Source organism: Aethina tumida, chromosome 4, assembly GCF_024364675.1.
Source record: "Aethina tumida isolate Nest 87 chromosome 4, icAetTumi1.1, whole genome shotgun sequence".
In the NCBI taxonomy this organism is placed as follows: Eukaryota; Metazoa; Arthropoda; class Insecta; order Coleoptera; family Nitidulidae; genus Aethina; species Aethina tumida.
Window position 1 is genome coordinate 4,204,532 of NC_065438.1, and position 15,541 is coordinate 4,220,072.

Genomic DNA, 15,541 nt, shown 5'->3' on the forward strand with positions numbered 1-15,541 from the left:
ATTAGTGTTTCCTTACATAGTTTGCACTAATTTATTGAAATAGAAATATAAAAATGTTACTTCTTTTATCTAAAAACATTGACAAACTTTTCAGTTTTAGTGAAAATATATTTTATTCAGTTAAATTGTCTTTTGAACAGTATAACTGAAAAATGGTGATAGGATGTACTAAGGTAAAAATTAGTGTTTTCTTACATAGTTTGCACTAATTTATTGGAATAGAAATGTAAAAATGTTACTTCTTTTATCCAAAAACATCGAGAACTTTTTCAGTTTTAATAAAAATATATTTTATTCATTTAAATTGTCTTTTGAATAGCATAAATGATAAATGGTGATTGGGTGTACTATGGTAAAAATTAGTGTTTCCTTACATAGTTTGCACTAATTTATTGGAATAGAAATGTAAAAATGTTACTTCTTTTATCCAAAAACATCGACAACCCTTTCAGTTTTAATAAAAATATATTTTATCCATTTAAATTGTCTTTTGTATAGCATAAATGATAAATGGTGATTGGATGTACTAAGTAAAAAATTAGTGTTTCCTTACATAGTTTGCACTAATTTATTGAAATAGAAATATAAAAATGTTACTTCTTTTATCTAAAAACATTGACAAACTTTTCAGTTTTAGTGAAAATATATTTTATTCAGTTAAATTGTCTTTTGAACAGTATAACTGAAAAATGGTGATAGGATGTACTAAGGTAAAAATTAGTGTTTTCTTACATATTTTGCACTAATTTATTGGAATAGAAATGTAAAAATGTTACTTCTTTTATCCAAAAACATCGACAACCTTTTCAGTTTTAATATAAATATATTATATTTACTTAAATTGTCTTTTGAACAGCATAACTGATAAATGGTGATTGGATGTACTAAGGTAAAAATTAGTGTTTTCTTACATAGTTTGCACTAATTTATTGGAATAGAAATGTAAAAATGTTACTTCTTTTATCCAAAAACATCGACAACCTTTTCAGTTTTAATAAAAATATATTTTATTCATTTAAATTGTCTTTTGAATAGCATAACTGATAAATGGTGATTGGATGTACTAAGGTAAAAATTAATGTTTTCTTACATATTTTGCACTAATTTATTGGAATAGAAATGTAAAAATGTTACTTCTTTTATCCAAAAACATCGACAACCTTTTCAGTTTTAATAAAAATATATTTTATTCATTTAAATTGTCTTTTGAAAGCATAACTGATAAATGGTGATGGGATGTACTAAGGTAAAAATTAGTGTTTTCTTATATATTTTGCACTAATTTATTGGAATAGAAATGTAAAAATGTTACTTCTTTGATCCAAAAACATCGACAACCTTTTCAGTTTTAATAAAAATATATTTTATTCATTTAAATTGTCTTTTCAATAGCATAACTGATAAATGGTGATTAGATATACTAAGTTAAAAATTAGTGTTTTTTACATAGTTTGCACTAATTTATTGGAATAGAAATATAAAAATGTTACTTCTTTTATCCAAAAACATCGACAACCTTTTCAGTTTTAATAAAAATATATTTTATTCATTTAAATTGTCTTTTGAATAGTAAAACAAATGATGACTGAATGTATTAAGGTAAAAAAAGTGTTTTCTAATGTATTTTGCACTATTTAGATAGTAGGTAAAAAATTAGTGTATTCATTTAAATGATAACTAGATGTATTTAGGTTAAATTTTGTTTTCTTAAATATTTTGTAGTAATTTATTACAGAAATATAAAGATCTTTTCATGTAAAGATTATTCAGTCAGTCTAACAATAAACTGTCTAACTTTTCAACTAACTTTACTATTACTTCTTGCTTAATGGATGGATGTTTCTATAATAAAGTTTTTTTAAAAAATATTTTACACTCAATTTACAACAGAAGTTATTCAGTCATTGGAAACCTTCTCATTAAAACCCAATTAATGTTTTATTTCAATAAACAGAACCTTCTCCCTTTACAACTCAAGTACAAGACAGTAACAGTATATAATTATATTTTTTATCAAAAAACAAATGAGGTTAATGTAAAACAATTCGTAGCATTAAACCCCTAAATCATGACTTTGTATTTTGAATAAAAGATACTTTTTTATATGATATTTTTTAGTGAATTTATTTGTGAAAGAAATATGAAAATGATATTTTTTATCCAAAGTTATCGGAAACCGTTTCATTAAAACTCAATTAACCTTGTTACACCATAAAACGAGCCGTCCAACTTTACAACTTGACTGCGAGACAGTTCACAGTAAAAACTGGTCCATAAATCGCAATGTAACAGAAATTCACTGCCATCCGCTATTTCTGCAACAGCTGCACGAAATCTTAAAAGTACACTACTAATAGATTAAGAGGATATAAATTATGTCTTAGCTCCATTTAGAAATAAATCCGGCGTTCTCTCAGATTTACGATTTAAAAAAGTTGTAATTTTGTTTACTTATATGATCAATCAAAGACTCTAATTCGCCACAAACGAATCGTCGATTCGCACACAAAACAACAATCGACAATTTCAGCCAAAAAAAAAAAACAAAATACATAATTAATTTCAGCGTGAACGATTTAACGTGTAGACGGAACGTTTGAAATTTGCGTGTACGCCAGCAATTAATCTAAATCAAACAGATTGAAAGCGGACCAATTTGTTGGTAGTTCCGACCATTGAAATTTTATTTGCCGACCGAATTCCGCCGATAAAGCAACGGATTGTATATTAACAATTAATTTGTCAGTTGCATCCGGTAACGGTTTTCGATTCGCATCAAAGGGAGGTTTATTTTACAATTTTGAGGGACCACTATCGCAGTTTCCGTTGCGTAATCTCATAATCTCGTAGTTAATTCTAAAACTCACAATATGAATTGATTCGGATCGAATTTACATCGGCTGGTTTACATTTAAAGGTACGACGATTGGAGAACCGTTCGTTGAACAGATGCGATTTTTCCCCGTTTATAAAAGACGCACTTTACAGAAAAAAGATTGAAAGTGTTTTTTTAAAAGAGGGACTGGCTGCAAATGAGCATTTAGGCTCTTATGGATCATTAACACCAAAGTGCTGGATTTATGTTGATTCATTTAGATTTACGAAGCGAACGATAAAGATTGGACATGTACGTGTTTATTAGGGTTTAATAATCAATGATTCAGTCGTTAATTTTGGTTGCTAACTCAAAATGGGTTTTAAGGGGGACTTTCTACAAGCCGAATAATGAACAAAAAACTTATTAGTTGTTTAATCCTTGTTTCGAGGACAATTAACGGAATTTCAGACAACCAAAAATATCCACTATAAAATTATAAATTAAATGACTGACAGAAATGTTTAATATTTTTATTTCACTGTAAACTAATTGCCCAAATTTGTTTATTATTGTCATATTAAAAATATATTAATTACAAAAAACAAATCAATATTAATATATATTCTCTTAACCAAAATTTTCTATAGTTAATACAAAGTTTTTAGAAAAATTATAAATAAATTTAATATTCACTTTTATTTCTCTTATTGTGTGAACTATATTATTTCAGTTTATTAAAACAAAGTTTATTAACAGTGTATTACAATATTCAGGATAATCAAGGTCACCTGAAAACTGTAAAAATTCCACCAATTTTTTTAATAATATACCAATGACAAAATATAAAAATAAATCAATGGTAATATCTATTTTCCAATCCAAAATTAGTTTTATTTAAGTTTTATGGTAAATAAATAAATAATACCAATAAAATATTTTTTAATTTTTTAGTTAATATAAAATTATAAGAAATTTATAAGAAAAATTTAATATATATTTTTATAGAATATTAATATAAATAAAGGTAAATTATTAATAATATATTATATGTTAAGGCTCATTGACTGTAACTGAAAACTATAAAATAATTCTACAACTTTCTTTAATATTATTCAATTTACAAAATTTTAATATAAAAATAAATCAAAACATATATTTTCTAAACCAAAAATAGTTTTTTTAAGTTAATGGTAATAAACAAATATTACAAATAGACTTATTTCTTGAGAAATATTCCATTAGAATTTTACTAGAAATAAAACTGAAATTATTAACATTAGTACGTATGTTCTGATCCAAAATATATATTTTTAATATTGTAGTTAATAAAAATTATGAAAAATCTGTAAGAAAACTATAAATTTAATTTATATTTTTGTAGGACATTAATAGAAATAAAGCAAGAATATTAAGTAGAATTTATCTAGAAATATTAAGAATATATTTTATTAATTATATATATTAAGGGTAATTGACTGTAACTGAAAACTGTAAAATAATTCCACGAATTTGTTTAAAGTTATGACATTTACGAAATATTTAACAACGAAATTAGTATTTATTTTCATAGTTTTAGAGTTAATACTTATATCTATGAAAACCGTAAATTAGTAATATATATCGTATTGTATATTTATCTGAGTCAGCTGAAACATAACAGATATGATTAAGAATAATGGGCCATAACTGAAAACTGTAAAATTATCCTTAGAATATATCAAATGTTATGACTTTATTATCTTGAATTTTTTATTAATTGCAAAATATTTTACAGGATTTTTAGTATAAATAAAGTTGGAGCATTAAAATTATATTATATCAATAATTTAATATAGTACTAAGAATAATGAACCATAACTGAAAACTGTAAAATTATTCATAGAATATGTTTAATATTATGTCATTTAAATACATAAAATCAAAATTGAAATGTGTTTATAATGAAACATTAAATTATTTGTTTATTTATTATTTTGTATATTTCAAGATATTATCTAAAATAAAAATAAAATCTAAATTAAAATATATTTTCTGATCCAAAATAATTTGTTTCAGATTTACAGTTAATATGAAGTTATGTAAAATATACAAACAATTCATATATTTAATTCATATTTTTTAAATAATCTTACATACTTTTCTTATTCATTGAAACATAATTTAGAAGATTTTCGGTTGAGATAAAACAGGAACATTATGATAAATTTCAGTATAATATTAAGGGTAACTAAAAATGTTCAATTTTTCCAAATAAAAATAAAATCTAAATTAAAATCTATTTTCTGATCCAAAATATGTTTTTTTTTTTAATTTTTAAATTAATACAAGGTTATGAAAAATGCAAATATTACATATACATATTTTATTTAATTATCTAATATACTTCTATTATTCATTGAAATATATTTTAATAGATTTTCAGTAAAAATAACATTAAGGATATGATGTATTTTAGTATGATATGAAATGTAACTGAAAAATCTAAATTAAAATCTATTTCCTTCTCCAAAATATGTTGTTTCATTTTTATAATTAATCCAAAGTTATGAAAAATATTTAAAAAACCTTTTATTTAATATACGTTGTTTATTTATTTATTATAGTATATACTTAGCTTATTAATTAAAACATATTTTGGCAGATTTTCAGTAAAAATCAATCAGGAACATTAAAGATAATATATTTCAGTATAATATAAAATGTAACTAAAAAATGTAAAACTATTCCTAAAATTTATACAAAATAAAAATAAAATTTAAATTAAAATCTATTGTCTGGTCCAAAATATGTTTTTTCAAATTTAGAGTTAATATAAAGTTATACGTAAAAGTAGTATACGAAAAATCCACATATTTAATATTTTTTAATTATTTGTTATCTTATATATTTCTCTTATTTGTTTAATTATATTTCAGTAAATTTTAGATGAAATAAAGGAGAATTTAATATTATTTAATATGGTATAATATTAAGTATAATGAACATAACTGAAAACTAATAATAATAATTTACAATATACTTAAAAATAAAAATAAAACATTTCTAAACTAAAATAATTAATTTTATGTTTGTCATTAAAAATTTTCATCCCTTTAATGCATTATATATTTTTATCTGATTATTTTTAATATATTTCTTTTATTCATTGAAAAGCTTTTTATCAGATTTATTAATTAAATATGAAATATTATTAAGAGAATTTGTACTGAAATATTAATAAGCAGAAATGTACCAACCAAAACACCACGAATAAAATCAATGCAGTGAACATTTTATTTGCCGAAGGAAGGTGAATCCGATCACAACCTTATTAAATAATTTCACCCCTATTTACACTAATACCGTGTGATTTTATGCAGGCCCGACGAGAGTGGAAAAAAACATCGCACAACCGAAATACGATTTCACAGTCGGCCGAACCTTTCCGGTCCCATTTTACAAGCCGGAAACATTCCCGTCAAATTTCTTTTGTTCCAATCCAGACATTCGGATCTAATTTTGTCCGGGATAATGGTCGGGAACGCGCCGGCCACCTGAATTATTCCCGTCAGTGTTTTAGGATAATGCTCGTCCGTCAACCATCATCGTCTGATATAACGATGATTTATTTGCCGGGCGGGTAACGGACCAAGAAATGGATCCTCTTTGGCAGCGATTTTCTGAAATTTAACCAGTCATCGTATGACATCGTTCGTTATTTGGTTTTCAATGAAAATCCACCGCTTTTTTTTCGGTTACGGAGTGAATTAATATTACAATCAATATTTGAGTCAGTCTGGAACAAAAAAAGTCGAGTATGGGACGGCTCCGATTTCAATATAGCCTCACGCTAAACAATTGTTACATTGTTGAGTTAACACGTGTCTATGTTTGTTGTCTTTGATGGGAAATTCAATCAGCAACATAGTTACAACCGAATTAAGATTTAGTGACATGTACGACCCCTTAATCAAATATACAACAAGTTGTTTAAAGTAATACACAGTCTGAAAGTTTAACTACTGAAAAAGGGGACATCTTTCTTTTCCAACTGTTTAAGTGTTGGCTCATGCAAATAAATAGTCTAGTTAATATAATTATTAACAGAACCTTTGTAATAAACCTGCAGGTAAATTTCAGCTAAAAGATCTGTTCTCAGAACTTCTGAAAACTTTCATACTCAGAACTTTACGTAAATTATGTGTACGTAGGTTAAGTTTACATAAGCTATCGTTTAAAACTTTAGCAAGTGTGTAAGTTTATCGTTTTAATACTATGACAAGTTGATCAACAGAATAAATTAACTATCTTCAGTAAACACTTGCTGAAAACTTCAAAAATTTTTCAAATCTGTGTTGCCCACTGTTTATTAATAAAAATTTCTGGTACTACTCCATTTTGTCTGATACAAGGTGAGGTAAAGTTTTGTCGAGAACTTCTAAGACTAGACAAAGTTCGATAATCAATAACCTACGCTTTGCAACACCTAAGACACATACTGGACTTAACATGTTACTAATTCTCTCTTATGTATGAGGAGTTCTGGAAACTTCCTCCTGAAATTATGTTTATAAAGGCCAATGTACATTTCAGACCATTAAAAACTTTATTACTCACAAGTTTACCATTTCAATTTATTATAGTTGGCATATTTAATTAAATGAATTTTTAAATGACTGTTTTAATTTTGAATTCAGTGAATTAATTGTTTTTTAATTTTTGATTTTCAGTTTAATTTTCATAAATATATATTTTACATGAGAACAAAATATAAGTTGTACATTTTTTCACTGTGTTTTTGTTGATTATTATATTTTTATTCTATCTGTATTAACTTCAAATTTTTCTAGTTATTTACGTGAATAAATGAATAAATTTAAAATTATCTACTGCATCTCAATTAACTCCAAGCTATAATTGCTCATAATTTATGTATTGACTAAATGTGTATGTAATTGACATTCTATAAATAAATTATGTAAAAATGGTGCAGTATTTACTTGAAATAATTGACAGATCCATTCAATATATGAAAATTCCAGGAAAATCGAAGCACATGACGTTAATGGTGTGATGGTGGTGTAATGAATTTTTAATATTCCTTAATTACAAATGAAATAATGATTCATTAAATTTATTTATAAACAAGACGGAATTAGAAGGTTTAAATCAAAGTTCAGTATTTGAAAATAATATTTAACTTCTTTAATATTACTTTTTTAATTTTAATTAATTAATTAATTAATTTTCACAACCCCTTGACTTAACAAGAAATTTTTTCGACCCCCAAAAACTTCGTTCACAGACGTCAAACTCCGAAAACGAGGCTAAAAAACAATAAAAGTCTGGCAATTAAGTAAGATTAAACATTATAATTGGATGTCGTGCGTTCAGTTTGCAGATGTCCGGCCGGGCCGTGTGATTAGTGAGGCTCAGGAGCCGTGATGAGTTCCAGGGGCAAAATGGAATGCCCCCTCGAAAACTCCGGCTCCGGCTCCCGGAGTATCAATTTAGGAAATATCGCCGCCGTTATTTGCAGTCAACTGGTCCGGGGGGCTGGAACGGCCGGTTTCGTTTGGTCTAATGAAGAAACTTTGGCCTGTCATACGACGGATATCCTTGTTTACTGCACAACTTGCCTTCGTTAACTACCGGCTACTGGACACAATACTTTTCGAATAATACACAAATCAACAGATTAGTAGCCAACCAGTTTGGGGATCTTTATGAATGTTATTTATCTTAAAGGTGGCTTAGTCCTTGTTTCAATTTGGAAAACATTTTGTATATATATAAATCATAAAGCAATAAATAATATAATAAAAAAATGTTGTATATGTATAATATATAAAATTATTTTTTCATCCCCATCTTTGTATTAAAATATTTTATTTATTAATCATTTTTATTTTAATTTTAATCCAAAGCGTAAAGTTTAACAGACTTACAAATTTCCATTTAAAACTAAATTCAACTATTAAAAAATAATTTAAAATATTTTATTTATTTAGTTTGAATCATTTATTCAGTATTTTTATATAATAGATTAAAAAATTATATGTGTTATCAATTACTATTAAACAAATTTTAAGAATAACTTGATTATATTAAAAATAATTTATTTTATCCACTGTTAGATCCATTTTTAACAGGTACTATTTAATTTTTTTAAATTAATCAGTAAAGTAACCCTTAAAATACCATAAAAAATATGATTTTGATGTTTAATAAATGTTTAAACATCGTGAATGCCCAAACAAATTGTATAATTATAACTATATCTAAAAGGCAATTAATTTTATGTTTTCAAATATCTTATCCTAATTCATTTGACTATTTTAATTAGGTTTTTTGCTGCGCATCCACCATTTTTACAACTGTTGTTAAAAATGGCGAATGCGCAACAAATCCAATAATTAGTTACTATTAAACAAATTTTCAGATTAAGTTGATTATATTAAAAGTAATTTATTTTATCCACTGTTAGATACATTTTTAATAGGTACTATTTGAATATGTTTAATTAATCAGTAAAGTAACCTTAAAAATACTATAAAAAATATGATTTTGATGTTTAATAAATGTTTAAACATCGTGAATGCGCAAACAAATTGTATAATTACAACTACATCCAAAAGGCAATTAATTTTATGTTTTCAAATATCTTATCCTAATTCATTTGAATATTTTAATTAAGTTTTTTGTGTCGCATCCACCATTTTTACAACTGTTGTTAAAAATGGCGAATGCGCAACCATAATCTAAATAATATCTAAATATGCAATTTATATTAATTTATAATAATTTATTTTGTGAAATGTTATATTAAATAATATTTTTATTAATTTTTAGTAAAAAAAATCTTACAATATTTTATTTTAAAACTAAATGATTTATGAAAATATTAAAATAATACAATTTAAATTATTCTTATTAATTTTTTGATTCATTTATTCAGTATTTCTATTTAACAAATTTTATAAAAAATTAAATTGTTATTAATACAGTTATTTAATATAGATTTTAATTTAAAACTAATTAATTAATTAATTTAAAATATTTTTTTAATTAGGTTGTTATAGATATTTACTCTAATTTATATTAATTTATAATAGTTTATTTTATGAAATTTTATATTAAATAATATTTTTAACAATATTTAGTAAAACAATTGTGTAAAAACTTTATAAACAAAATTTTATTTTAAAACTAAATAATTCATGAAAATATTAAAACAATACTATAATATAATTAATTTAAATTATTTTTATTAATTTTTGATTAATTTATTCAGTATTTTTAATTAACAAATGTTATAAACAATTAAATTGTTATATTTACAGATATTTTACACAGATTTTAATTTAAAAGTAATTAATAAATTAATATTTTTTAATTAGGTTGTTTAATTTTGTGGTTAATCAATTTTTATTTTTTATATAAACAATTTAGTATATGAACATTTTGTTTAAATTTTACTAAACTAAAAAATATTAAAAATTAAAAGAGTGACATAAACAATATGAAATTTAAATATTTCATGAACGGCACCGAATTTTAATATTTATTTATAAAACATTAGTGAAAAATCGATTGGAACAGTTTATATTTTTAATAAACAGTATTATAGCTGAAACACAGCAATATTTCCAAATTTTATAGACAGTAAAAGTTATTTTACGACGTCTACGAACACGAGACCGTTTTATATTGGGCCAAACCAGATGGTTCGTCCAATGAAGTCCTCATCGCAAATTCCAAAGACGGAGACATAAAGGTAAATCAAATAAAAATAATAAAGGCCGACGTCGCTTTCAGTCTCAAGAGGTGGATTTTGTGTCATAATTGGATTATTATTACGTGAAAGTGGAACATTGTCGTTGTCATGAGCAGACATTCTATAATCGTCCCTGGATTTATCAAAATAATTCTATATATAATTTATTAATAAGATACAATCAAAAGTGTATTTCCTATTTTGATAAACAAATATTACAAATAATAATAACAATAGGTGAGAACGTATTAGATGTCTGTAAATTAATATTACCATTACTCTTTCAGGAATATAAGTTAAGAAATATTCATGTTGATTTTTTCTGAATATCCTTAAGAATATTGTGAATAGAATATCATGATTAAAAAACAAAATGAGAATATTTTTAGTTGGCTTAAATTATAATTAAGGTCTAAAAACATCCAGCCTTGAAATCACCCCAAAACAGAACAAAAGATGTATTATATTCGAGTGTTCCACAAAAGTTTAAGCTTCACTTGAACTTTATTGTGCCACAGATTAATCAAAAGTTGTTAACAGCTCAGCTGGTTAATGCTACATTTATTTATAAACGGACGATGAATAGAACGTGTACTTGTTATTTATAGTAAGTTTAAGTAATTTATATCTTTTTGAAGATTATGTGGAGTGCTTAATTAAATCGTAAACCGCTTAGTGCCCATAAAAAAGCGGGTTTTCTTTCAATGAAAAATATGTTAGTAATAAAGACATCAATTTAAATAATGCCGTCTGGAGTCCCACGCCTTAAGTTCGATGGTTTGATCGGGGAGTCAATAGAGGCGCTCTATAACCAATAAACCTGAACTATCGTCGTTTCTTTTAGTATTTTTTTCCTGCCACGCTCCCTCATTGAGCCGGACGATTACACAGTGAAAGCCGATCGGGAGAAAACTGTGCCACTTTGACCGACATCTCGCAACTTCTCCCCCAAAAGTCGGGCTTCCAACTTTCCAGTCAATTTTCCCATTGCCGTTTTTGCGGCACGGAATTTTTTCGCCGAAGTCCGAGAAGGGTGATGCGTTAAGTTCTCCGTTACGCGTATTTAAAAAGGTTTGTAAGTATATTTGCCGTGCTTCTCAACGGGGCAAAAAAGTTGCAGCCGAAAAGGAGCAGCCGTGCATCGTGAAACACCGGGATAATGTAAATAAATTCCTTTGGGATACATAGTAAATTTGAGTGAATTCCATATAAATTAGTTTCGAGAAGGATGCCGTGTTTTATGCATGTTACCGTTTCGTTTTTGGAACTCTGATATTAAATTATGAATGTGCCCGACAAACGTTGGCAATTAAAGTTGTCAGTTGTTATTCAGGTGGTGCAACTTTATCATTTGAATAGTGGAATATAGATGGAATAAATGGGAAAAGTTGCAGGGTTGCAATTCGATAGTGAAACATAGGAATGGATTCAGGCTGTTGGAAGTGCATGTCTTGGTGATTTACGACTCCAATAAAGCTGAATTCAACTGACGTGCCTACTAAATCATTAAGGACAACGGGCAACATTAAATTGACTAAAATACGATGCAACAATTTAAAAATCCTGAGAAAAGTGTGGACAGTTGTTAATTAAATGGGAAACCATTTATTATGGAGGAGGTTCATTTTCTAAATCTAGTGTTTACCCAATTTTAATCGTCCCTAAGATAATTTATGTTCATAAAGGGCAACAAACTGTTCAACTACTAAGCTTATAGTTAGTTAATAAATCAATAAATTTAATAAGTTAATAATAATTAATAAGTTAATAAGATTATTATCGAAATTTTATTGATATATTCCAATAATTTCAAATTAAAAATAATAGAAATATAGAAATAGAAAATAAAAAGATGTTAGGAAGCTAAACATTCAATAAAAAGTATAATAAATAATTTTGGAAATTATAATTATAATTTTAAATAAAGTTTATGTTAAGAATGACAATTCGAAGCTCTATTTTTTATTAATATTAAAATGTTACTAATAAAAATTAAATAAAAAAAACAGAATTTAAATTTTTAAATTAAAATTTATAAATTTTTAAGTAAAACTTGATTTAAATCAATTTAAATTAATTAATATAAATTGCATAAAATATATATTTAAAAATATTAAACAAACAATTATAAATTAATAATTTAATATTAATTAATATTTATATTTACTTCATTGGGATTGTTTATATATTTTTAATGTATAAACAAAATCTATTAAATAAAAATGCTGAATATATCAATCAAAATTTATAAATTAAAAATGGCATACTAAAATTAAAACAAAATTAATAAACAAAATTGTTAATATTCTAAATTGTTTATAAAATCAAATTGATTAACAATTAATATAAACAACTTAATTAATTTAATTTAAAATTTCATAAAATTCACTATTGTCGATTAATATAAATCAGTTAAAATATCTATATTATATAAATTTGATTTTTTATAAATTTTGCATTTATAAACAAAATTTATTCTAAAAAAATAAATAAAATTTATAAATTAAAATGGCGTACTAAAATTAAAACAAAAATAATGAACAAAATTGTTAATATACAACATTCTTTATATAAAAATTGATTAACTTAAAAAAAAATTAATTAAAAAAATTATTAAAAATTAAAAAATTATTTAATTTAAAATTTTATAAAATAAAGTATTATTGATTAATATAAATTGGTTTAAATATCTATATTTGTATCATTTAGATTGTTTATATATTTTTAATATATAAACAAAACTTATTTAACGAAAATATTGAATAAATGTATTAAAATTTGTAAATTAAAATGGCTTACTAAAATTAAAACAAAAATAATACACAAAATTGTTAATAAACAACTTAATTAAAAAAATGAACACATTTTTATTAAAAATATCATATCTTTTAAAATTCTATAAAATAAATTATTATCGATTAATATAAATTGATTTAAATATCTATTTTTTATTTGGATTGTTTATAAATCTTTAATAAATAAACAGTTTCAATTCAATTAAAATACTGTACTAAATTTAAAACTAACTATTTAAAATAAAAATAAACAACTTAATTTAATAAATTGGACCCACTTTTTTATTAAAAATTTCAAAATATTATTTCATTTAAATTTCATATATAAAATTATTATTGATTAATATAAATTGGTGTAAATCAATAAAAATACTGAATCATAAATCAAAATTTGTAAATTAAAATGGCGTACTAAAGGTGAAACAAAAATAATAAATAAAATTGTTAATATTCTAAATTGTCTATATAAAAATTAAAAATTGATTAACAACAAAAATAAACAACTTAATTAAAAAAAATTGGACTCATTTTTTATTAAAAATTTAAAAATATTATTTCATTTAAATTTCTTTAAAATAAATTATTATTGATTAGTATAAATTGGTTTAATTATCTATATTTATTACAATTGATAATTTTTAATAGATTAATAAAGTTTATTCAATAAAAATACTGAATAGATTAATCAAAATTTAAAAATTAATATAGCGTATCAAATTTAAAATCAAAATAATAAATAAAATTGTTTATAATATAAAAATTAAAAATTAATTAATAATAAAATAAAGAAATTAATTTAAAAAATTGGACCTTTTTTTATTAAAAATTTAAAAATATTATTTCATTTAAATTTCATATATAAAATTATTATTGATTAAATTAGTTATAATATCTACATTTGATTGTTTATAAATTTTTCAAATATAAACAAAATTCATTCAGTGAAAACACTGATTACATAAATCAAAATTTGTAAATTAAAATGGCGTACTAAAGTTGAAACAAAAATAATAAATAAAGTTGTTAATATTTTAAATTGTCTATATAAAAATTAAAAATTGATTTACAATAAAAATAAACAACATTACTATATTTATAACATTTTGATTGTTAATAATAAATTTTTAATATATAAACAAATTTATTCAATAAAAATACAGAATAAATGAATCAAAATTTGTAAATTAAAATGGAGAAATTAAAAGATATAAATATTAAACAGGATATATTTATATAGTAAATTTTTTATGTAAAAATTAATAACAAAATTAAACAATTTACTAAAAAAATATTTCAAATCCAATATAATATAATAGTACTTTTTTAATATTTTGATATAACTATAAATTAAAATTTGTAAATTTATAAAACTTAAAAAAATATTTAATTTAAAATTTCATAAAATAAATTATTACAATATTTTTTACAATAAAATATTTTTCGATAAAAATCGAAAAAAAAAACTAATTAATTGGAATAAAAGGAAACTTTTTGAATTTATAGCTTTAATTAAAAATTTATATCAAAACGCCTACAAATGTTAATAGAAATTCAAATTGAATATTAAAATTAAACGTTTAATTAGGGTTTAATTTATTCGTATTGTATAATATTTAATAAAATTTACGTAGAATTTGTATTTTCCTCTATAACCTAAATGAAATGCTCGTTAGCAAAGTTTATTCAACTTTGTTAACTGTGTATTATTCTTGAATCTCATTCTAAACTTCTTAAACATAAACTACACTTTTTTGCTTTTGTTTAAGTTTAGTTGTAGAAAATTCAAGGACAGTTTCTGTTCCAGATTGTTGGCGGGAAGGGTGAAGCGAAAAACTCTGGCCGCGAACTCCGTGGCGACCGAACAGAAGGCCTCCAAAGTCCTCGGGCTGGTGTTCTTCACGTTCGTCCTGTGCTGGTCGCCGTTCTTCATCCTGAACATCATCTTCGCCGCCTGTCCGGCGTGCAAGGTGCCCGAGCACGTGGTCGTCGTGTGTCTGTGGCTGGGCTACGTGAGCAGCACCATCAACCCCATCATCTACACCGTGTTCAACAAGACGTTCAGGGCGGCGTTCATAAGGCTGTTGCTTTGCCGGTGCCAGAGGTATGTCAAAAGCAAGAACCTCGCGCTACCGTCGAGGACGAGCAGCCGGTTTTCCTCTATACACATGAGCT

The 15,541-nt window shown here is 24.1% G+C and overlaps 1 protein-coding gene across 1 annotated transcript in view; it reads left to right on the plus strand.

The window, feature by feature from the left end:
• The window catches only part of LOC109603502 (5-hydroxytryptamine receptor 2A), a 78,424-nt gene that overhangs the window by 58,001 nt on the left and 4,882 nt on the right, over positions 1–15,541 (plus strand). Inside the window, exon 5 of the mRNA XM_049966356.1 lies at positions 15,174–15,470. Within this exon, the coding sequence (XP_049822313.1) occupies positions 15,174–15,470 (297 nt within the window). The remainder of the gene's footprint in view (positions 1–15,173; positions 15,471–15,541) is intronic.